Source organism: Podarcis melisellensis (genome assembly GCF_964234715.1).
Source record: "Podarcis melisellensis genome assembly, chromosome: 2".
NCBI lineage: Eukaryota > Metazoa > Chordata > Lepidosauria > Squamata > Lacertidae > Podarcis > Podarcis melisellensis.
In genome coordinates, this window is record NC_138529.1 from 32,605,463 (window position 1) to 32,628,987 (window position 23,525).

General features: G+C 40.1%; 1 protein-coding gene across 2 annotated transcripts in view; it reads left to right on the forward strand.

Annotated features, from left to right (window-relative positions):
* The window catches only part of TMEM104 (transmembrane protein 104), a 76,980-nt gene that overhangs the window by 29,216 nt on the left and 24,239 nt on the right, over positions 1–23,525 (forward strand). For both annotated transcript variants that reach the window (XM_081899763.1, XM_081899762.1), the window contains exon 9: positions 22,041–22,134. In XM_081899763.1, the coding sequence (XP_081755889.1) occupies positions 22,041–22,134 (94 nt within the window). The remainder of the gene's footprint in view (positions 1–22,040; positions 22,135–23,525) is intronic.

Genomic DNA, 23,525 nt, shown 5'->3' on the forward strand with positions numbered 1-23,525 from the left:
GAGTGATCTCTCTCTCTCTCTCTCTCTCTCTCTCTCTCTCACACACACACACACACACACACACACACACACCATCTGGAGTACAGCCCTCAACTAGGTACAGGTGCTCTGCACCATAAACTTCAGGATGCACTGTGGAGCAGCAATATGTGGGACCAAACACTTCCAGGCTTATGGCCCCATTCTTATTGCAGATTGATAGATAGGTCTGTGTCTAGAACATGCACACAGTCCACTCTTTGGGAAGACCTACGAATTTTATGACCCACCTGTTTGATCACAAGCTTGTTAATATATAGTTTCTTGAGATCAAGCAGTAAGGCTGCCAAGGATTTAGATGTTGCCCCGGATCATGGAGCAACCATAGTTTACCACAACTTTTCTGTTGCGAGTCGATGCCCTGCTCCCTCTTTGTGATGAAATAAGACACGTGGAGACAAGTATTTTAGGTTAATGGGCTAAAAAAGGCCACAACTTTATTGTTTACAGAATGTGACTGATATTGGCTTAGGTGTTGGATCCGAACAGGCTATGCTTGACTCCTGCCCACTCTGCAGGGAGTCACACGAGGGTTAACAACCTGTAGGGGGAGCTTGTTGATGTGAATCAACTGGAAGCTTTCCCCTAGAGTCACCGGAGGGTTGTGCCATGGCCCTAGCCACCACCTAGGCATTGAACATGAGAAACTATGATTACATAGTTTCTCACTATGGTTGGTGTATCTAGCTTTCTATACTGAAGCTCTGATTGAACTTATGGAAATCACATTCGTTATGCCTGGACTGGTAGAGAGTAAGAAGTGTGCTTGGTTGTTGTTGTTTTTTCGGATTTATTTTTTTTAGGGGGCAAATGTTTCCCAAATGTCTCTGACATTTGAGCCCCCCTTCTAAACTTGTTCTTTCTGGGTCACCTCATCGTAGCAACATCCATGTGTGCTGGAAGTGTGCAGATCTCCTGGTGCACACTTGCAAACCAGTAACAGTTGTGTGAAGATCTCTGGGTTGCGATGAAAAGCTGTGAAAGATCTCCCAGCCAACCAGTCCTTCCCTTCATCAACTCCTGTTGATGCCAGTACAACCAACCCTTTCACACAAACCAGCCCTGGTGAAAGTGAGATGGTGGAGGTTTATATGGATTCTAGAAAAACAGATAGAATTGCAGAAACGTGCTCACTCCACCCAGGTCATTGGGTTCTGTAGAGCTTTCTGCAGGGGCGGGGGAAATAATGGGGCCATAGGAATGCATGAAAGTACTGGCACTGTACTTAGAAATGGTACAATCTGAGAGACAAAGAAGACTCTAGCAGGCTTCCTTAGACAGGGTGTCATTGTTTAGTTTAGTTACTTTTGTATGTCTGGTCTCTCCTTGTTTGCTTACAGACTTGTAAAATTTCCTTTCCCCCTCTTTGCTTTATAAAGTACAAGCCTCTAAAGGCAGTCTGTCTTCCTTGCATGTTAATACTAATTGGTATGGTTATTATCACTATTTAACCCAAATGGCCTTTATGCAGAGGGCAAGGCTGGTTGAATGAAGCTTGTCCACAGGGACGGATTTTATAGCAGCTATCCCATCTGGCTCTGAGCAGTTCATACACACACAAAAAAAATTTGATATGAAGAGAACAGAGGCTTCCTTATACATTCAAAGGAGTCTTCTCTATTGAGATACCAAAGCTGAATATGCCAGGTACTTTCGTTGTATGAAAACATAATTAAAGGATTCATATACACTGGAGCACCATGATCACGATAGGGACCCACCTAGTATCAAATACAGATTTAGACCATAGCGATCAGTGAGAGCAAAAGATGTAGCATATTTATGCTGTAGCTCAGTAACATCTTTTGGGCATTTTTGTAACAGAAAACATGCAGGAAACCCTCTTTTGGGAGCCTTGTCCATTTGTCCTTGTCCCTGAGCAAATCTTTTCTGTGTACAGTCATACCTCAGGATGAATACGCTTCAAGTGAAGCATTTTCGGGTTGTGCTCTGTGGCGACCTGGAAGTAACGGAGCACGTTACTTCCGGGTTTCGCCGCATGCGCAGACGCTAAAAATGACATCATGTGCGGAAGCGGCAAAACCAGACGCGCAGTTGCGTGTTATGTTCGCTTCAGGATGTGAACGGGGCTCCGGAATGGATCCCGTTTACATCCAGAGGTACCACTGTATTGTCAGAGTTGCATGGGTCTTGCAGTGCAAGGTGGCGGCCAGCATGCATCTTGAAACAATGAATTGTATGTATAATCAATTCTGTTGTGTTGGCACAGATTTTCATTCTGATGTCATTAAATGCCAGAGATCATCAGAGTTGCAAGGGCCTTATAATTAGTTAAGATAATGCCGGTAGTTATGCTTCATGTTAATTTATATGGATATTTGCATGTACACATCAGTATGTGTTCTCTTGTATTTGCACTGAGTTTGGCCTGGAAAGTAGTGAATCCTGTTTAATGTTCATAACTGCAAAATCACAATTTAAAAAACACACCTGCAAACCACCATTTTGAATTGTGTGGCCCTTGCAACTCTGCCAGTGGTTGTTATTTATGTATTGAGTAATGGGACCAGACGAGCATCTGTGCCAAATTTCAGCTTTACCTGATGAGTTTCAATAAAACTACCAAAAAAATGCTTGTGGGCTAGGTGACAAGCAGCCCTCATTCCTGACCTTGCCCAAAAATGACACCATAATGAAGTACACAGAGAAGCAACCACTTTGTAACACGTTGGTAGTCTTGGCTTCAGATAATATTTAACAATTTTTTGTGATAGTTAAATAAGCATCACTTGACTGGTCAGTTTACAGTATTTGATGGTTCACTTGACTGGTTGTTGACTCTAGTTTAGGCATGCTTAAGCCTTGAAAGTGCTCTTTGATTGTTGCCTTTTAATAATTGCAGATTTACGAAAGTTTTGGAAATAGAAGTTCTAGTATAACTGCACAAAGTAACGTGGAGTTGAGGAAGTGTATGCACACATCTTGATACAATTTTGACTAGAGCAGGTGTGAGAGGCATGAATGTCGTAAGGCAGGGGTCCCCAAACTTTTTTCAAAGAGGGTCAGATTTGATGAAGTGAACATGCGTGAGGACCAACCAAAGTTATTAACCTTTTTTTAGGTTTGAAGTTGTTGAGCTATTTTTACAATTTTACCCCAAAATTGTTGAGCTTTTTTTTGGGGGGGGGGGATTTGGGGATTTTACCCAGGACATATACTGCCATGGGGGCAGGATTAAATTGACCGGCATGAAAGGAGATTTTAGGCATGAAAGGAGATTTTTTGCTCCAAAAGACACACCAGACCATAAGGCGCTCCTAGTTTTTAGAGGAGTAAAACAAGAAAAAAATATATTCTGAATGAAACAGTAGGTGTATGATTTTTGTGGTTCATGCTGTGGCCACAGACATGTGATTTGATGGTGAGTTTGGGGTAGCCCAGTGCAAAAATCCTGAGAATCCATGTGGATCCATGCTTTGTAGCCACGTTTTTGCACCATTGCGACCCCAGGAAACAGTGGTTGCGTGATTTTTTTTGGTGCAGGCTGTAGCCATGGACATGCTGTGTGATCTGATGCTGAATTTGGGGTGAATGAGGATCCATGGGCTTTTACCTCCCCCCTCCCAGGCAGCCTCCCTAGCTCCTCCTTTTCTTCTAATTTCTCTCCTCATTGATTTAGTCTTCATGTCTCCTCACCTTGCAAGTTTGGTGTCTTTACCTCCCTCTTCCCAGGCAGTCTCCTTTATTGCTAGCGTCCCTTATCTCGCTTCTGATCACTTGGGCTTTGTTTCAACACCCAATTCCCTCTTTCTTTCCTTTTTTTTTTAAAAAAAGGCATGATCTGCTTTTTGCCCCTGACAATTCAGCTCCAGGGACCACGCATTCACTCCATAAGATGCACAGACATTTCCCCTTACTTTTTAGGAAGAAAAAAGTGTGTCTTATGGAGCGAAAAATACTGTAAGTAATGAGCTAAATGCCCACAACTAACTGGTTTTCTTTGCCCATACCATGATTTTGAGAACCTGATGAGCTGTCACTTGCTTCAACCACATTAGCTTTGAGAAATCTGCTTGATCGCACTTTGCAAGCCCAGTGTTTGCTCCAAACACTGGGATCACCATCTATGTGATTCTGTAATTATTATTCTCTCAGTACCTTACTTCTTGGTGTAGAACTTAGCATGCAGGCCTGTTAATATGACATTCCCTTCTTTCAGGGCCATTAGTCTTCCATTAACTTGGTAAATTCATTCTGTCAATTGCCTGCTTTTCAAAGACAACTCAGTCCTACTATTTTATAGCATTTTTCTTTCAGCCTATTATTTCCAGCCTGAACCCAAAGTTGTAGACAGACAAATGACCCGTTTGAGCTTTTGCTTAATTTGACATAGCTGAGATAGTGGCAGATTTCCTCTCCTCCCTGTTCTGCAAGTAAAACCTCAGGGTCCTTTAGAATCGGCTTCTGAGGGGATGAATTTGATTTCTTGTTTGCTTCTTGATGACACTGTTGTGTTGGGACGACAGAAAGCTCAGGTACCTTAGTGCTTCAGGGTGGGAACTGATCCTTGGATCTACATTGAAGGGAGACTTCAGAAAAATAGAAACTGCTGGCTTTAAAGGATTAGCTTGTCTCTCTTTACAGAGAGATCGATAACACACTGGACCTGAATGTGTTCTCTGTACAGAGATGTCTCTGTACTTCATGATGTGAAATTTTTCTATTCTTTTTAATTGAAGCCTGGATTATGCTGTCGCTCATTCTGACTCTGAGCTTTTCTGGAGGAATGGTCTTAAGAAAGGGCTTTTGCAATCAGTTGTCCCATTCCAAACACCATAACCATGGCCTATACAGAGAACAAATATTTGTCTTGCATTGCTATGCCAAGGGGCAGCAGTTGGAAACATATACTGAAAGTTTGCCTTGCTAAACCACAGTGTGGCAGCCTTTCAACAAAGATTTGCTGTCCTTAAAAGAATTTGGTGATGTCAAAGTATATCTAGATTAGGCAAAAGAGGGTAATTGTGTATTATAGCAATGAGTCTTATGAAGCAAGTGCTTTAGATGAAATTAACTATTTTGATGGGGCTGCACATATTCTATATGTCTGAGATCAGGTTTATTGGGGGGGGGGCTTTTTTTAAAAAAAAAAAAAGTGTGGGTACTGTCTCCCAGCACTTTAGATTAAAGAATGTCTACAGCTCTTCATGGGCATCTCATTTGAGTGACTGGAGGCAAATGAGGACAGGTCTACTCTGGTTTTAATATTTGAGTGCATGAGAGAATTTTGGTACATTCAATCATGTCAAACGGGGCAAGAAGCTGCAGTCACTGAAAATTTTTCTTAGTTGATATTACATTGGTTTGCCAGGTCTTTGAATTTAATGTTCTCTCTGTTAACAACTAATTGTATTCGCCCCTCATGGTTCCTTGGAATTGATCCTTCTTCCATTCCAAAATTAAGTTGCTATTTCACATTATAGTAATAATAAATCTGAAAAGCTTGTATTATGTGACTTCAAACCTTTCTTATTGAAAAGAAAAGAAGTGACACAATTTTGGCATTAAAAGGGTACTCAGCTGTTAAACCTTGAAGGATTTTGAATTCATGGAAATCAGAATAACTGTTTATATCCCTTTTGCCTTCTTACTTGGGTGTCGTGGCTGAGATTTGAATTGGGGGCTTACAGCTTATACACTTAAACCAGAGGTTTTCACCCTTTTTGAGTCCATGGCTCCCTTAACCAACTACATTCTTTCTGAGGCACCCTTGTGGGGTTCAGGAGCCCAGTTATGTCACCCCTTGCCTGCAGAGCTGGCAGCCTCTCAACCTTTTGCAAACACCCTCCCTTCTGAAGTATTCCCTCAGCCTCCTCTCCGGTCTCCCCTCTTTGGGAGTCCTCTGGGCAGCCCCAGTCTCTGAGCTGTCCCCCCTCCCCAAAGAGGAGGTGCCTCCCAGAGGCACCATTCGTCTGTGGAGCTTATAGCCAGGGCTGCTGCAATAATCAGCTGTGCAAGCCTTTGGGAGGGAAGGAAAGAGGGACAGAGGACAGTGTTGCCTACGGCACCCTGACCATCATTCAAGGCACCCCAGGGTGCTGTAGCACATTGGTTGAAAATCACTGTCTTAAACTTTTGCAGTACAGTAACTATATCGACAGAGGTGCTTCTTTATTTTACTGGATTTCCATACACCTATGTTTAAAAAAGGGATTTCAAAGCAGCCTACAATTAAATTATGTTAGAATAATAAAACAATCATGCAAACAAAATAAAACCTCAAAGCAAAAAATAAATTAGAATAAAAGCAGCAAACTAAATAAAAGAGCTAGCAGTTAAAGACACATTGAGGTAGTGCTGTCTTAACCTCCTTGTGGAATGCTAAAAGATATGGAGCCAAGTTCATAGGTATTGTGCCCTCAAAGTGAGGTTGGAGCTAGGAGAGTAGGATGAAAAATAGATGAATACTTAAATGGTCCTGATACAGGCAGCCCCTGAGGACTGTGAGAGTGCTGAACTACCAAACAAAATAATTTCTGTCCTAAGGGAGCAGCTATTCACCAGCCAAATAATGGGATAAGCCTATGAAGGCGTCCTTTTGGGGAGCAGAGTTTATTGAGTTGTCTAAACTTAGTGTTTGTGGTAAATACACTGCACCCTCAGTGATGAAGAAAACAGATCAAGACACCTAAACTTGTGAGATCTGTAGTTGACAATGTATGTTAGTAATCGTAACATAATTTTTTTTGGGGGGGGCACAAATTTAATTTTTTTCTCCTGAATGCTTATTGTACAAGTGTGCATGTGCATCAATAAGTCAAATTCAATTAATTTTGCAATTCTAATGGCAGTGGCAGATTTGGATTCCATCCCTGCCAGTGGCATGGTCTAGCTTGGGTTCATACCAGTTGCACTGACATTGCTGGTGTTTGTTTGGGCAGGCAGTGGCCCTATTGGGGCCACATAAGGGGACCAGGGGGAATATCAATGTCAGTCCAGTGCTCTTGCCACTACAAGTGTGTGGCCCCAACATCACTACTTCTGCCTTGCCTCAGCCCTGCCTAGGTAAGTAACAGCAACACAAAGTAGCTGGCTAGTTCCACCTTAGCACATGTACCACTGCTTGTTCAGACAAAAGAACCAGGGAATTATCTCAACCCAAATAAACAATACAGATAAATCATTGGCCATACTGATATTTGAGATAGGGATGTGTGAAGCTGAGGTACAAAGTTGGAAGACACACACACAGTCCTTAAAACCAAGAAATAGCACTTAAATAGCAAAAAATTGAATTAATTATTACCTTTAGTCCACTGCTGATGCAAACTTTAGAGAAACAGTTTGTCATCTTTTGAGAGCAAATACAACTCTTGCAGAGCAGACTTAGGATATTGTTATTATTCATTAAATTTCCATACTGCCTTTCATCTGAGGATCTCAGAGCGACTTACAATATAAAAACACAAAAATATGTAACATAGAAAGAAACAAAAACACCCCCATGTGTTGCTCTGTACAGTAGAAGCAGTTTGGCACATTTCAGCTGTTTTCTTGTAGTCATTTGCTTTTCTTCCCTTCCCCCTCTGTGTTGATGTAATTAGAAGATACAGAATGGAGAAGGTTGGAAGCCAAGGAGGCGCTAAAGTGATTACAAGATACTGCACCATAAATACTCAGGCAATGAAGAATTAAACAGTCACCTTAGAAAATTGGCAGTGTCTGTATTTCTACACACACACACACACACACACACACACGTAATAAATGACAATGGAAGCATATTTGCACTATAGATGCAAGCTTGCTGTTTGTTATGACTTCATTCTATTAGTGCTAGGAACCACATTCCTTTTGTCAAATTGCTTTCTGGAAAACATTCTGGGTCTTTTAAACATAGCAATGGAGAAACAGGATGCAACTCACTGAGTTTAATAATTTTTGTTAAACTATATCAGGCCTTGATAAAAGCTGGTATTCTAGTTTATAGCAAAGATGACATAGTTGACAATGACAATTCATGCTTTCATCATAATATTGCACTAATGTGAGCATTCCTTAACTGTGAATGAGTACAGCAGTTCATTATCTTCAAATGATTCAGTTTTTGTCCCCTTCTTTCATTGAAAAGAAAGAAGAAGCTGAGGCCAGGTTGATTAGATTAGCAATCTAATCCTTACAACAAGCTTTTTAAATCAAGGCAGGAGTATGTTTCCCTAGCTCTTGGTACTGGGTTCAATTCCAAAATTTTAATTACTTTTAAATCCTTTATTTGCATAGGATACATATTCTAAAGGTTCAGAAATTAATTGGTAGCCCTATTTATACCTATTTCGAAAGTTAACAAAAACATTTGTCACTTTTGAGCCTAAGAATTATAATCATCATAATGCTGAATAGGTGTTTTTAAGTGTGGCTAAGCATGGAATAAGACAATTGTATCATAAACCATGCAGTATGTACAATGGAGTCGAGAAAATTGATTTCTGATTATTTCGCCAGTCAGCAAAAATGTCATTTAAAATCCAGCTTGCATCTGAGCCTTCTTGGTGAAGCACATTTACTTTCTCTGTCTTTTTATTATTATTTTTAAAAACATCTTCAATAACTTGCAAATTACAAAATTGACATGCTATTTTCTTAGATATCAGCATCATAACAGCTATCATAACTCTTAATTTTTATAATTTAAGCCTTCCAAAGGTTTTTGGAGAGTGCTGTCCAAGCGGATGGAATCTTCTGTTTCCTGTGATTTGTATCATAAAACTGTGAAGGATAAAGCTTAGATTTTAGCTCAAGAGCCATCTGGTGCTTTTGCTGAAGATCAGAATTCATATGAGAGGGAGAAGCATGTCAACTGTCAAAACTGCAAAGACAAGACAGATGGCATGCAAGGTTCAGGAAGGAGTGTTCAAGGGAGTATTGGTCATCAGATCAAGAGGGGACTTGGGCCCCTTTTCTGCTCCTGATATTTGCAATTGATTGGTTGTAATATCAATGTGTGCGATGACGTTGCAGTGTTCACAGCTTCTGTAATGGGGGCATAAGGACAGTAGTTGCTGGGGGTTTTGCCATAAAATTACTCCACCAGCTATTGCTAATAGCCTTACAGGCTGAAAACAGATAGACTAAACCAGCAGTGATGACTAGTTTTTGGAGCAGTAAATAGAAGCGCTATACTTGAAATTGTTTCTAAGGCGATTGAAACACTTTTATTGTGATTTGAAGCACATTAGTACCTCCTTAAATGGCCTAGTGCTTACCAGCAACTAACTCCAGAGCTTGTTACTTAGGCCGTTAGCTACCTTGTGAACTCTGGGTCAGTTTGCAGAATGGGCAGTTTAAAAAAATCTAAGGTGCTTGCCTCTGTCAGCAACATAACTTTGCTTACTGGCTTTATTATTGCTTACACATCTACCAAGGATCTTATTCAACCTTCAAAGCTATCACAACATTTTAATGTCCTTTGTCGAAGAGATCTTCAGCAGAGCTGTTATTTATCCTCTATTGAAGGACATTCTGTTTTTCTGCTCCTTAAAGTAAACGGTTGGTTTTTACTGCCCCACACCTCGCAGCTGTAGGCCAGGCAGTAGCCTTGCCAGTGCAGGCAGTAGTATTTCTCCAACCCCCACACAATTAAATGACATTGGAAAAATGTGAGACTCTATACTGCTCTTGTATGGAAAAAGGGCTGTTTAAAAATAACCACATTTCATTGGTAAGAGTAGGTAGGGTTGGTGGATAAATTTGATTCAGTTCGTATCTAAAGGTAAACTTAGCAAATCTGCATTCTCTGAAAGCATTTGTGAAACTAAAACACAGCCTTCACTCAAAATTTGTACCTCTCTGAATTTTGCAATGCAATTCTGCAGCCAAATAAGGTGTTCAGAAAACATAAACTAAGATTAAGTGTGCATATAAATGCATGTATTAGTGTAAATAACATACAAAAATACAACATATTAGGGGAAATTGCATACAGAAATGCGTTAATAAAAATTCACACTAAAAGACTGTTGAATTTTCATGAGATTTTTTAAAAATAAAAACAAACCACTAATTGCTGCGGAAGTGTTGAGAACTGAATTTTAGATTGGAAGAATGAGTAAGCTACGTACTTGTAATGTAACCCTTTAAACATTTTATGTATGGAATTCTATTACTAACTGCCTAGTCTTGGTGTTTGCAGCAAGATGGTTCAGCTGAGCCCAAGATATTATATTGTTATCTAATAAAAGAATGTAATTTAAAATATTGATGGCAACAGATGCAGAAGGTGAGATTCTGAATTCTGGTACAGGCACGTAAACGAATGTTGACTTTGGGAGGTAATAACAGACTTTAGTACGTCAACACTTTTCCAGCTCTGTAAGCTGGCCTGCTGCTCATTCTCTCACTAGCCTGGAGGCAATTTAGAGAGATAAACTGTGTTTCTTCCTCCTCCTCCTCTGCCTCCTGGATCACCTAGCTACTATGATTGGAAACAAAATATTCAGCAAAAGATACAAAACTGTTGCCATCTCACTCTATTGTGTGCTGGGTTGGTCTAGTTTCATATGCAAGATACTTATAAGGAAACTGACTTCTTCATTTTAGTGCTGAGCTTCTAGTTGGTTACTTCAGTAGCCTTTGATCAATGTTTGTCATTCCGGAACAGGGGTGAGAAACTGGATCCTGCTTGGTGGGCAGGATTCAAAATGGCCTACATTCTGCAGGCCACTTAGAGTGGGGAAGGGGCTTCCATTACCTGGTGTCAGGTGATGTGACTTTGAATCCATGGCATGCACAAGAAGAATTAGGAGTGCACTCTGCATGCACTCCAGATTGTGAGTTTCTTCTTTTGCAGCCTTAGCTTACATTCAAGCTACAGCTGGAAAGAAAGATTTAGGAGTTCATTTTAGAATTCATTCCTGAGTCTTCCTTTTAAATTGGCCTGCTGGTTTACCTGTGCCTTGACATATGATTTCATGTGAAGGGTGTGTGGGTGTGCTTTGGGCCAAACCAATGTCATGGGCCAAATAGGAGGCCCTGGTAGGCCCATGGGTTGGAAGTTCCCCACTCCTGCTCAAGAGAGAGAGAGAGAGCAATGAATAGAGCTTACAGAAGTTTTCCTGTAGATAAGAATAACTGCCTTGCTTGATCTTGGTTTAAAAATATTCTCCTTGCTAACAGCAAAGGATGTAATAAATGGATATGCGGCTTATGATTGAAAAGCAGGCATAATTTCTTATCTTGTTCAGTTTGATATGAACCTTTCTTCTGAATCGATTGTTGTCAGTTGTAAACCACCAGGGTTAAGTAATGTGCTCCAATTTGAAGATTTGCCTGTTTGTTCCGCCTCAGGTTAATTTGCTAAAGCTTAGCAGGCAGGGTGATAAATGCCTTAGATATTTCTAAAATAGGTAGCTTGGGATGTAAGCTGCCAATTCCAGAACTCTTGAAGTGCCAACTAGGATTCTGTGAGTTTAGCTACAGCTTTATAGCTTGAAAGGTTTGATGCTTAATATTTATTGAGCTGGTGCAGACAAAATATATTCTTTTTCTGAAGAAAAAGTGAAGTTAAAACCTTAAGTCGTGTCAGGAACCCAACCATGAACAGGATCCTTGACTTTTGACTCCACCTCAATATTCTTGAACCCCTTCAGACCTTGGACTCATCTTTGACTACTTCTTGGAGATAAACTTTTATTTTTAATTATATATTGCTGTCTTCCTCTTTTTCTCTCTAAGATGCTCAGTTGCATCTTAAGAATAGAGAAGGGAGTACAGAAGATGAGAAAACCCAATTCTTTTGAAATTCCCTCTTCCATGTAAATAAAAGTGCAGGGGAGCTGCCCATATCTGCATCTGGCCACCCGTTCTTTGTTTTCTCTCTTTTACAGCCCAGTCCTAACCACGTCAACTCAGAAGTCCTATTGAATTCAGTGGGGCTTACTCCTAGGTAAGTAGGGTTAGGATTGCAGCCTAAATCATTAGACACAAGATGCTAGTTATGTCACTGCTGCAACCTACCTTAAATAGGAGTGTGGCCTACTTCTGTCCATGAGTATAATGCACATCCTGTAAATTATTATTTCTTTTCATGATCAGAGTTGTTGTATGAGCGCCACAACCCCATAGTCACCTTTGATTGGACTTAACTATCCAGGGGTCCTTTACCTTTTTATAAGGGCTCATCCACACTTATTTTTTTATTTAGTTTTTATTGTCCATACTTCTGCTTGTCCTGTGCCTACAAAGCACAGATCCAAGTGGTTTTCTGCTTGCCCTATACTTTCTAGGCATGGGTCCAAGCAGTTTTGCCTTTTCCCTGCTGCTTTCCCCTGGAGAACCTATTCTTTAGTGCTAAATTGGAGCAAACATCAATCCAGAGAAAACCTGATTGAAATTTGCTCTGATGCCACAGTAAACAGTGGGTTTTCCAGGGAGAAGGCATCAGGACAATTGAAAGTGTGGATGAACCCTAGGTTTTCATACACTAATCATTTGCTTTTTAACACAAGAGATAATTAAAGTTCATTTGCTTTTCATTTCCCTGATAGCAGGATGCAAAAGTCTTAGCTTTTAGAATATTTCTGTTTCTGAAATAAAAATTATGCTGGTCTTCCTATTTGTGAACTATTCACAGTGTATTTTATTGCAAAACTAACAATCATTACTTAGGAAATGGTTTTAATTGTTACCTGTGGTTCATTCGTCAATCTCCCTGCATGTGAGAACTTTATTTTGGGACTGTACTTTTTGCTGGTTTATGACAGACATAGCTCCACTGTGCCTGCTAATGGCAGTTAGTGACATGAACCCCTTTTGAAAAAAATGTTTAAACATTTCTACCTCCTCTCTGATTATCCTTATCTTGGGGACTGGACAGTTAGAGAAGCAAATTCATCATGCCTTTTGGCTCAATTTGAGACTCATTAGGAGCAAAATATATATTTTCTTAATCAAAGGGATTGGGAAATAGATCCATAGTTCAGGTACAATGATTTATATGTTATTTCTCTGTGATAATCAACTGAGTGAAGGAGAGGGTGTATTTGAAGATGTACTCTGAAGCTGATCAGTGGGAGAGGATATGGTGGTGATTGTTTGAGAATTTATAACCATGTGCAAGTTAGATTACAAAACTGTCTCAGAAGGGTTTACTTTAAAACCCTTCTGACATCTACCCTCATAGCAACTGATCAGGCAGCAGTTTTCTCTGAGTTTGCTGCCGCAAATATGTCTGTAAACTAGGCTTTCCAGACAGGCCTTTGCACCCTAAAGCAACAATTGATCTGAGGCAATTACAGGATTCAAACCTTGTCACCTCGTCCATTGGGGATTCTCCGTCCTTCCTTCTGCTGGGCCAAGGTGCTGTTTTTGCCAGTTGGTTCTGGTGTGTTCTAATTTGCAGAGAACACCTGTTCCTTAATTATCCACATCCCTTGTCTGTCTCTTTGTTTCAGCTCTTTTTGATGTATGAGCTAATCATCTCTTTTTGAAGGGGGTTGTGTTAATTGTTTGACTGTGTGTTCCTAAGGAAGAAGGGCTGAGAACTGAATAATAACTTCCAGATTTAAAAGATGGCTGCTCTTCTTTTGGTACTGATGCAACTTTTCGATCTACTTGCTGTGGTCATGTGTTTTGGAGTGCACCAAATAATCATTGTTAATAGAACAGTGAGAAAGGGAAGCATATGAGAATCCTAACTGCAGTTGAGCATATTGTGCTTCTGCTGCAACAACCTAAGTGTTAACTTCAGTCTCCATGTCTGTTTGTCACTGATTCCCCAAGCTACCATGGGATGCTTTGACACTGAATTGTTGCTGGGCAGTAGTGAACGGTATTGTGGGGTTGCACCACTTCCCTGACCTCCTTCCTGCTGCATCACTGCTTCATAGGGGTAGGAGGAGGCAGTGATGAGATCAGTGCAGTACTAGCATGCAAGTAGAGCCAATCCTAAGAGCCAGCTGGTGCCGACCTTATCACCCCCTCATCCTCATCCGTCCCCCCCCCCAAATCTCTCCATACTGATATGCAGTGACTTGGCCAGAGGGAAGTCAGGTGAATAACACATACATACTGTGCCATCAGCTACTGTAGCTAGGTAAAACAAATTAAAACAGAAATACAGCCCATTAAATGTATGCTTTCGTCCCATAACACTTTCCACTTTAATTCTAATTGTGCAAGCATAATTACGGAAGTTTTCACTTATTCTTTATATTTAGAACTTTGATACAGGGAACAGAAAAGAAAACATAAACCGAATGGATCAATGTATCTATTAGTAATCTTTCCCCCACCCTCTTCCCTTGCCAATAAAAATAATCCCTCTGGGATTGGATTCTATTTCACTTAGCTCAGTCCATGCTCACCCACATTTCAAACCTCTTGACATTCTTTGAGTGTTCTTTAAAGCCCTCTTCTCATTATTATATAGCTTAGTTAATTAGAGACTTTTGGTGGAGTAGTACTTCATTCCCCAGTGATAGCAAATCAGCATAAAGAGGTCACAGCTTCTTCGCACGCTGTGCATTTTCTCTGATCCTGTTGTATTGCCTGGGCGGTGAAGGAAAGTTGCATAGATGAAATGTTATTCTTGGCTGCTAATGCTGCATTTTTCAAGGGTCTCTAAATGGGCAGGTTTTCAAAAGACAGCTTCAGGATGCTTATCTGAGCCTGTTCACATCCTCACATTGCTTTTAGACCAGTAGTTTTCAGCCACTGGTCCCATTGCCTCCCACTGGGATCTGCAGAAAGAGGGCTGGCATAGAGGAGGAGCTATTTTCTGAAGCAGCAAATGAAGAACTTTACTGTCAGCAGGAGGTCATAGCTGTCTGGTTGGTTGTTTTAATTAGCAGGCTACTTTCTTGCATAAATGTGCCCTTAGTGGCTCACAACACAATAAGAGTAATACATCTCAAAACATCATTGATTGAGATTACTTACCGTATTTTTCGCCCTATAGGACGCACTTTTTCCCCTCCAAAAATGAAGGGGAAATGTGTGTGCGTCCTATGGGGCGAATGCAGGCTTTCGCTGAAGCCTGGAGAGTGAGAGGGGTCGGTGCGCACCGATCCCTCTCGCTCTCCAGGCTTCAGGAAGCTATCCGCAAGCCTTGGGAGCCCACGGGAGTTCCCACCGGGCTTCCTAGGCTTGCGGATAACAGCCTGCACCCTGAAGCCTGGGGCGCGCTGAGCAGCTTCGGGCAGATATCTGCAAGCCTGGGGAGCCCGCGGGAGTTTCCGTCGGGCTCCCTAGGCTTGTGGATAGTGGCCTGTTGTAGGGGTTGGGGGAAGCCCGGAAATATTTTTTTTTTAATCCCCCCCCCCAAAAAAAACCTAGGTGTGCCCTATGGGCCGGTGTGCCCTATAGGGCGAAAAATACGGTGAATGCCGCTTTTCCACAATGAGCTGTGCCTAAAGCGGCTTTCAGCAAACGTTCAAACATCGAAATACGGAGCATTGGAAATACAAATATACAAAATACAAAACATGCCAGTAAATTAAAAAATGATAGAAATCAACTATTTGGCAAACACAGAGCAAGTTCAACAGTAATTATCTAGGCTTAAATATGTAAATTCAAAGAAAAACAAGAGTTAACAATAAAGTTTTTGGAACTGGTCTTGCTGCACTCCAAGGAGCCTGACTTACCGGTAAATACAATTCAGAGGAGAGGGGTAGATGGCATACAGCTGGCTCCCACGTCTCTCCTCCAGGGGAGACTGACAGCATCAAAAGGCAAATATCAGAGAGGGTGATGATGGTAAGTCTCTTCCTCAGCATCTTGCACATGTCAGCTGCTGATGCAGGTCTTATTGCCCTTCAAAAGCCCTCAGTATCACGGCTTAAATACAGTACAGAGGGGAAGGGTCCTCTCACCAGACCGGGTGGCATTACGATATAAATAATGTAAAATAATAGTAAATATTGCATTCCAAACAACCTGCTCTTTTCAGTGTCACTTTTATAACATTTTTAAGTTGATACAAAATTATCAGTCATTTTGTATCAATAGTATCAGTTGATATTGATGATATTATTATTATTATTATTATTATTATTATTATTATTATTGAAATACACAAACCAGTCAGAGGAAATATTCTAGTGCAGCCACATAAGAAATTATATAACTGGTGCGTCAAAACAGAAATGCTTGTAAGCTTGTTTTCCTTAAGAACTATTTTAGCAAACCTTAAGTCTTAATTCATAAAACGTCTGTGTTATTTGAAAATCACCCCATGTTTAAGCTAAGTTCCATGCTACTTGCAGGTGTTTTCAAGGAGACACAAGGGAATTTTTAGGTTGATTGGTAAAAGGAAGCCTTATAGAAAAATACTTTTGACTGGTGGCACTGAGAGTTTAACAGGAAGGGTGGATAAGCAGAGGGTTATACATGATGACTTGGCTGGAACTCCTTCACCTGGCCCAGCACAGGACCCAGGGAAGCTGGGGTGCCATTATTGAGACATACTGCTAATTCTTTATTTTATTTTTAAGGATTCTCAATCAAGGCAGGAGTATTAAATTAGATGTTATGATGTCATTGTTCTTTTTAGCTTTGTGAACTATCCTGCAATCAAAATATGCAAAAATTAGCATATAGAAGAACATATAATTGGATAAATCAGCGAAATAGTGAAACATTTGCTATTATGATCAACTATGGCTCTGAAGAAAAATGAGATTAAAATTTGATAAAACTTAAATGTGCAGAAGGAACTGAATTAAGTAATTGGGCTTAATGAACTGGTTAATTATTGATTTCATGCAAATGATTGTTATTTCATTTGTAATATGAGGCTCAATTTTGAACGAATCAGCTGATTTATTATAATGAAGAACCCCTTTAATGAATTAGTGGATTAAAATAATTAGGAAACTGAATAATAATTGTTTTACTGTTGATGGACTTGATGCTCTAATTTGAAAGGCGAAAATATCTTAACTAAATCAAGAAAATGAAGACAAACAAATTATTCATCCAAGAGATGCATTAGAATTACAGGTGTGAGATTATTAGATAAATCAGGAACATATGGAAGCAGTCCCAGAGAGAGAAAAGGATGTATGAGAGATTAGAAAAAATATTTTTTATAGTTTGAATCCCTAGGGAAGATACAATTTTCCTCAGATATTATCCCAGATATAAAAATTTATATTTTAGAATGTCTATGAAATGACTCTCATAAACCTTTATTTGGAAAGCATGTTGTGTAGACACAAAGTCAGAAAAGCTAAAGCACAGAATGAACTCAGGCTTGCTAGAGAGGTTAAAAGCAACAAAAAAGGCTTTTATGGGTATCTTCGTAGCAAAAGGAAGAACAAAGAAACAGTGGGGTCACTCAGAGGAGAAGATGGTGAAATGCAAACAGGGGACACAGAAAGGGCTGAACTCCTCAATGCCTTCTTTGCCTCAGTCTTCTCCGATAAAGAAAACAATGCCCGACCTGAAGAATTTGGAGCAAATGATTCAGCAGAGGAAACACAGCCCAGAATAACTAAGGAGATAGTACAAGAATACTTGGCTAGTTTAGATGTATTCAAGTCTCCAGGGCCAAATGAACTGCATCCAAGAGTATTAAAAGAACTGGCAGATGTGATCTCAGAACCACTGACAGTCATCTTTGAGAATTCCTGGAGAACAGGCGAAGTCCTGGCAGACTGGAGGAGGGCAAATGTTGTCCCTATTTTCAAAAAGGGGAAAAGAGAGGACCCAAATAATTACCACCCAGTCAGTCTGACATCAATACCAGGGAAGATTCTGGAGCAGATCATTAAGCAAACAGTCTGTGAGCACCTAGAAAGGAATGCTGTGATCACCAATAGTCAGCATGGATTTCTGAAAAATAAGTCATGTCAGACTAACCTGATCTCATTTTTTGACAGAATTATAAGCCTGGTAGATGAAGTGAACGCAGTGGATGTAGCCTACCTTGAATTCAGCAAGGCATTTGACAAGGTGCCCCATGATATTCTTGTAAAGAAGCTGGTAAAATGCAGTCTTGACTATGCTACCACTCAGTGGATTTGTAACTGGCTGACCGACCGAACTCAAAGGGTGCTCATCAATGGTTCCTCTTCATCCTGGAGAAGAGTGACTAGTGGGGTGCCACAGGGTTCTGTCTTGGGCCCGGTCTTATTCAACATCTTTATCAACGACTTGGATGATGGACTCAAGGGCATCCTGATCAAATTTGCAGATGACACCAAACTGGGAGGGGTGGCTAACACCCCAGAGGACAGGATCACACTTCAAAACGACCTTGACAGATTAGAGAACTGGGCCAAAACAAACAAGATGAATTTTAACGGGGAGAAATGTAAAGTATTGCACTTGGGCAAAAAAAATGAGAGGCACAAATACAAGATGGGTGACACCTGGCTTGAGAGCAGTACATGTGAAAAGGATCTAGGAGTCTTGGTTGACCACAAACTTGACATGAGCCAACAGTGTGACGCGGCAGCTAAAAAAGCCAATGCAATTCTGGGCTGCATCAATAGGAGTATAGCATCTAGATCAAGGGAAGTAATAGTGCCACTGTATTCTGCTCTGGTCAGACCTCACCTGGAGTACTGTGTCCAGTTCTGGGCACCACAGTTCAAGAAGGACACTGACAAACTGGAACGTGTCCAGAGGAGGGCAACCAAAATGGTCAAAGGCCTGGAAACGATGCCTTATGAGGAACGGCTAAGGGAGCTGGGCATGTTTAGCCTGGAGAAGAGGAGGTTAAGGGGTGATATGATAGCCATGTTCAAATATATAAAAGGATGTCACATAGAGGAGGGAGAAAGGTTGTTTTCTGCTGCTCCAGAGAAGCGGACACGGAGCAATGGATCCAAACTACAAGAAAGAAGATTCCACCTAAATATTAGGAAGAACCTCCTGACAGTAAGAGCTGTTCGACAGTGGAATTTGCTGCCAAGGAGTGTGGTGGAGTCTCCTTCTTTGGAGGTCTTTAAGCAGAGGCTTGACAACCATATGTCAGGAGTGCTCTGATGGTGTTTCCTGCTTGGCAGGATGTTGGACTTGATGGCCCTTGTGGTCTCTTCCAACTCTATGATTCTATGATTCTACAGAAATAGATGCTTTTCAAGAAGGTGACAATTATATGATGTGTGTGTGTTATATATTAATTAAAAGATAATGAAATTTAAAACCTGAAAGTTGGATTCTGTCATTCTGTGGCATACTGTACCATACCCTGGTGTTGCTTTTTTTTTTTTTTTTTTTGGCAAGTGCTTAAAAATTAAGGAGAATAGTAATAGTAATAACCCAACTCATCTGAGTTAGGTAATGGCTATGTATTGGAATAGGTGACTTCAGTAAAGGGAAAACTATCAGATATTCATAAAGTAGTTTAAAGATGGAACCATTAAATATTTTAACATTTTACTTTGGACCACATTTTTCATATTCTCCCATGGACAACATACTTGCTTCAAGAAAGCATAACTCATCAAATTATTATTGGTGGAATCATGTTGCTGGCAGTTTCAAATCATCAAAATCTAGACAAAATCTAGTCCAGTAGATTGAAATCTATTATATTATGTGTATATAACCGTCAGAAGTGCAGAACCATGCAAATTTAATGGTCCAAATGGCTTTCTCCCCCAGAACTTTATAAATTAGTAACTTTACTTATACAAAATATTTTGAATTTTGATAATAAGTGGATGTTTGTTGTAAGAACATAGGGGGTATTTTATGGACAGGAAAATTTGCATATATAAAAATGTTATCCCCAAATTTCATTTCATTAAGCAGTCAGCACTACTGACGGATGGACTGTGATTAATAAAAGCATCTCATATGGCAAATAATGAGTTTCTCACAAAATAAATGGAGAGCTAAGATTTTGAAATATTGAACTGTATTACAAAGCTGCAGTATTGTTGCACAGTTGGGAACTTTTGAGAACTTTGAAGAATATTTATGGCTTTCATTGGAATGAGACTAAACAGGCTCCCTGACTACCAACTTTATATAGGAATTAATAAAGAACTAACATGTAGAATCAGGATTGCAGCTAATGTTAACTTGCCCTTTAACTGTTGGATAAATTCTGCCTCTTTCTTAGTCTCCTTATCTTGCCATTATAGGTGATTACAATAATACTAACTTTACTGGTTTTGGTATTTTATTTATAAATTTTGAATGAACAAGATAAGAAAAAAATATTGCTTGTCTAGGCAGTAGAAATAAATGGAAATTGGGTCTAAAATTAATCTTCCAATATTTTATCAATATTTACAAATTAGACATTTTAAAGAAAGGTTGACATTTAATAGTGCTCTAACTATTTGAGTTATTAGACTATCAGTGTAATGGATCTATAGGACTTTTCCCAGCAGTTTTATTATGTGCTTTTAACAAACTGCTTTGCAGAATCAGCTTTACTGTTCCTTAAAAATAATATGGGAACAGAACATTGATATAATTACACAAAATAAATTGCAATATCTATTAAGACAAAGTATGTCTCAATTTGTAACCTTTAATATAAAAAATTGTCCTTGACACCCATAAAATTGAAGAGAATCTATATTAGTAATGTGAAATATTGAAAATCTGGCAGTTTGAGGGCTGACATGATGCCCTTTTGTTTGTAACACTGAATAATTAAAATGGTCTGGATAAATCAGTGAAGAGATGTGTTAGGGGGATCTGAAATTGGGTCTCCAGCTGTTTTTAAAATAAAAGTTCAGTAACAGGTGGGTTAAAGCCTCAGCGCCTAGGACTTGCCGATCGAAAGGTCGGCGGTTCGAATCCCTGCGGTGGGGTGCGCTCCCGCTGCTCGGTCCCAGCGCCTGCCAACCTAGCAGTTCGAAAGCACCTGCGGGTGCAAGTAGATAAATAGGGACCGCTTTCTAGCGGGAAGGTAAACGGCGTTTCCGTGTGTGGCTCTGGCTCGCCAGAGCAGCGATGTCACGCTGGCCACGTGACCCGGAAGTGTCTCCGGACAGCGCTGGCCCCTGGCCTCTTAAGTGAGATGGGCGCACAACCCCAGAGTCTGTCAAGACTGGCCCGTACGGGCAGGGGTACCTTTACCTTTACCTTTAACAGGGGAGGGGAGACTAGAATCTTACTGGGGCATCTTTCTGAATGAGAAAGCATTGCCTTCTCCTCCCATCCCTATCTGATTATTTGCCTCAGGGGTCACCACATACTAGTATTATAGGGCAAAGACTAGCATGGGGTGATTTTTTTTGTTGTGGCCAATGTTCCTGTTCAATATTGTGGTCGTGATTGGCTACAGCCTCTCTCTCCCCCAACCCAGGGGCCTGGTAGTCACTACAACTTTTTTCCAGTAACATAACAACAACTATAATGGTAGAGAATCTGATAGCATTCAATATACTGGCTCTTCTGTTGGGTTATTTGAAGATAGTCTACAAGAAGTGGAAGTTGAAGTGATGTAAAGCATAGTTGTGTTGGCAAAAATGGGGATGTGAAGAGATGGAAAACAAAACTGTGTGTGTGTGTGTAATGTTCGACTTAACAAGTTTGGTCTGTGTTACAAATTGAAGAAGAATGAACAGCCATTTAGAAGTGGGAATCTCCTGTTCACTTTTGATACCTGTAGAGGGGTCAACCAGGAATAATTTTGGATGTTTCCCTAAATTTATACTGATTTGCTCATCATTTTTTGTTAATTATATGCTAATCCCCCCCAATGATGTATTCTTTGTGTGGGGTGTTTAATATTGACATTACAGTATCTTTTATTAAAATCTAGAGATTACTACTGCTAAATAGGTTAGCAAGAACAAGTATGCAAGCCTAAACAGAATATGGGCAAAGAATGGAAAATAAATATTTTGTAGAGCTATGTAGCAGTCATAGCAAATATTTATGAATCAAAATTTCACAAATGTTCTAATTCTGCCCTAGTCAGATGTCAGTCAAATGGTTTGACTGTGAAAAAGGTTTGTTTTCATTTTAAAATGATTATCAGTAATAGAGACAATTTATGTGAGTTGTACATAGTGAGTTTGCTTTTAACTCCTTGATTTTCTTGACTTTTTGTTTGTTCCTTATTTCAGGCAGCATTTACCATCCTCTTGGGCCCATTCACCTTTTTTAATGTGCAGAAAACAAAGTATCTTCAGATCCTGACATCACTCATGAGGTGGATAGGTAAGTCCATGAACAACTGCTGTTCTGCACGCACATTACAAATCATGAAATCTTTGTGCGTTCCTCCTCTGATCTTACAATAGTCATGTCATTAGACTGCTTACAATGAGTAGTTTTTCATGCAAGTGAAATGGTAGCTGATAGGCAAGACTGCCAACAGTGCAAGAATTGCTGCATTGCTAGCCTTTGTATCTCCCTTGGCCAGGCTGCAATTGTTAGTTTGTATGTCATGAACCTCTCTGATTCTTAGCCAGGAGACTAGGGTTTGTTGCTGCAGTTGCTAGACATCTTGGAAACCTAGAGAAAATAATAAACTTCATGAGTAAAGAGGGAACCGCAGTATAGAAAGATAGATGCATTTATTTAAAGGTGTAATTGAATTTGAAGCTACATTTGTATGTGTTTATGCGCCTCACACGGCCGAAAGCAGTTTTTCATGAATCTAATTAAGGTTTGGGATACATTTGTCGCAGGCAGCATACATATAGGAAGAAGACTTCAATGAGGTATTGAGCCCAAGATTAGACAGATCAACAAACACAGGACATGCTAATAATATCCCAGTTATCTTTTAAAAATGGTTGGCTGGGTATTTGGTGATATTATCACCCCAACAAAAGGGACTGCAGTTATTATTCTAGCGTTCATAGGTATTTTTATTACACTTTTGTAACATCATTTTTCAAAAGTCTGTTGTAAAAGCAGAAATAGATACGGTGTTTAATCCTGATCATGTACCATTAACTCTTTATTGGGAATTTAAAGAGAGATCATCCCCTATTTGGCAGCTACATTACCTTTTTTAAGAGAATGTAGTCTTCACTACAGCGTAGGTGGCTGGAGTGGTGGTGAGATTCTAATCCCATTGTCATGGATGGATCATGGATCAAGTCCCCCCAATGTCCGTATCCATGAAACAAAAATGGTATGAGTAAGCAACAACAGCATTTGTTTTACAAACAAGAGATTCATTTTGCATCCCGTGGTGCTCACTTTACACAAAAAGGCAATCAAAGACAAATGCAAAAAGCAAGAGCACTCAGTGAACAAGCACTGAGGTGTGCTCTTCAGCTCTGTGCATGCTCAGAACAAATGAATGATTGTGATACAAGTTAAAGCTACCCACATGGGGCTGTGTCTGAAGCAGTTTTGGCTCCTTCCAAATCTGCTATAGCTGCTGTGCCATATAGTTCTCATAGATGAAGTAGAAGCCTTCATAGTGGGTTGTCTGATCAGGCAGTCAAATCAGTCACACAGTTTTGTTGCTTAGAGATCCATGGGAGGGACCTCTTTGCCATAGCTGTATTCAGGTTTAGGATTGGCTGAGTGATGCAGAAAGCTGATTGGCCAGAGAATAGGAGATTGGCAGAAATGCTGCTAAGTCCAAGGAG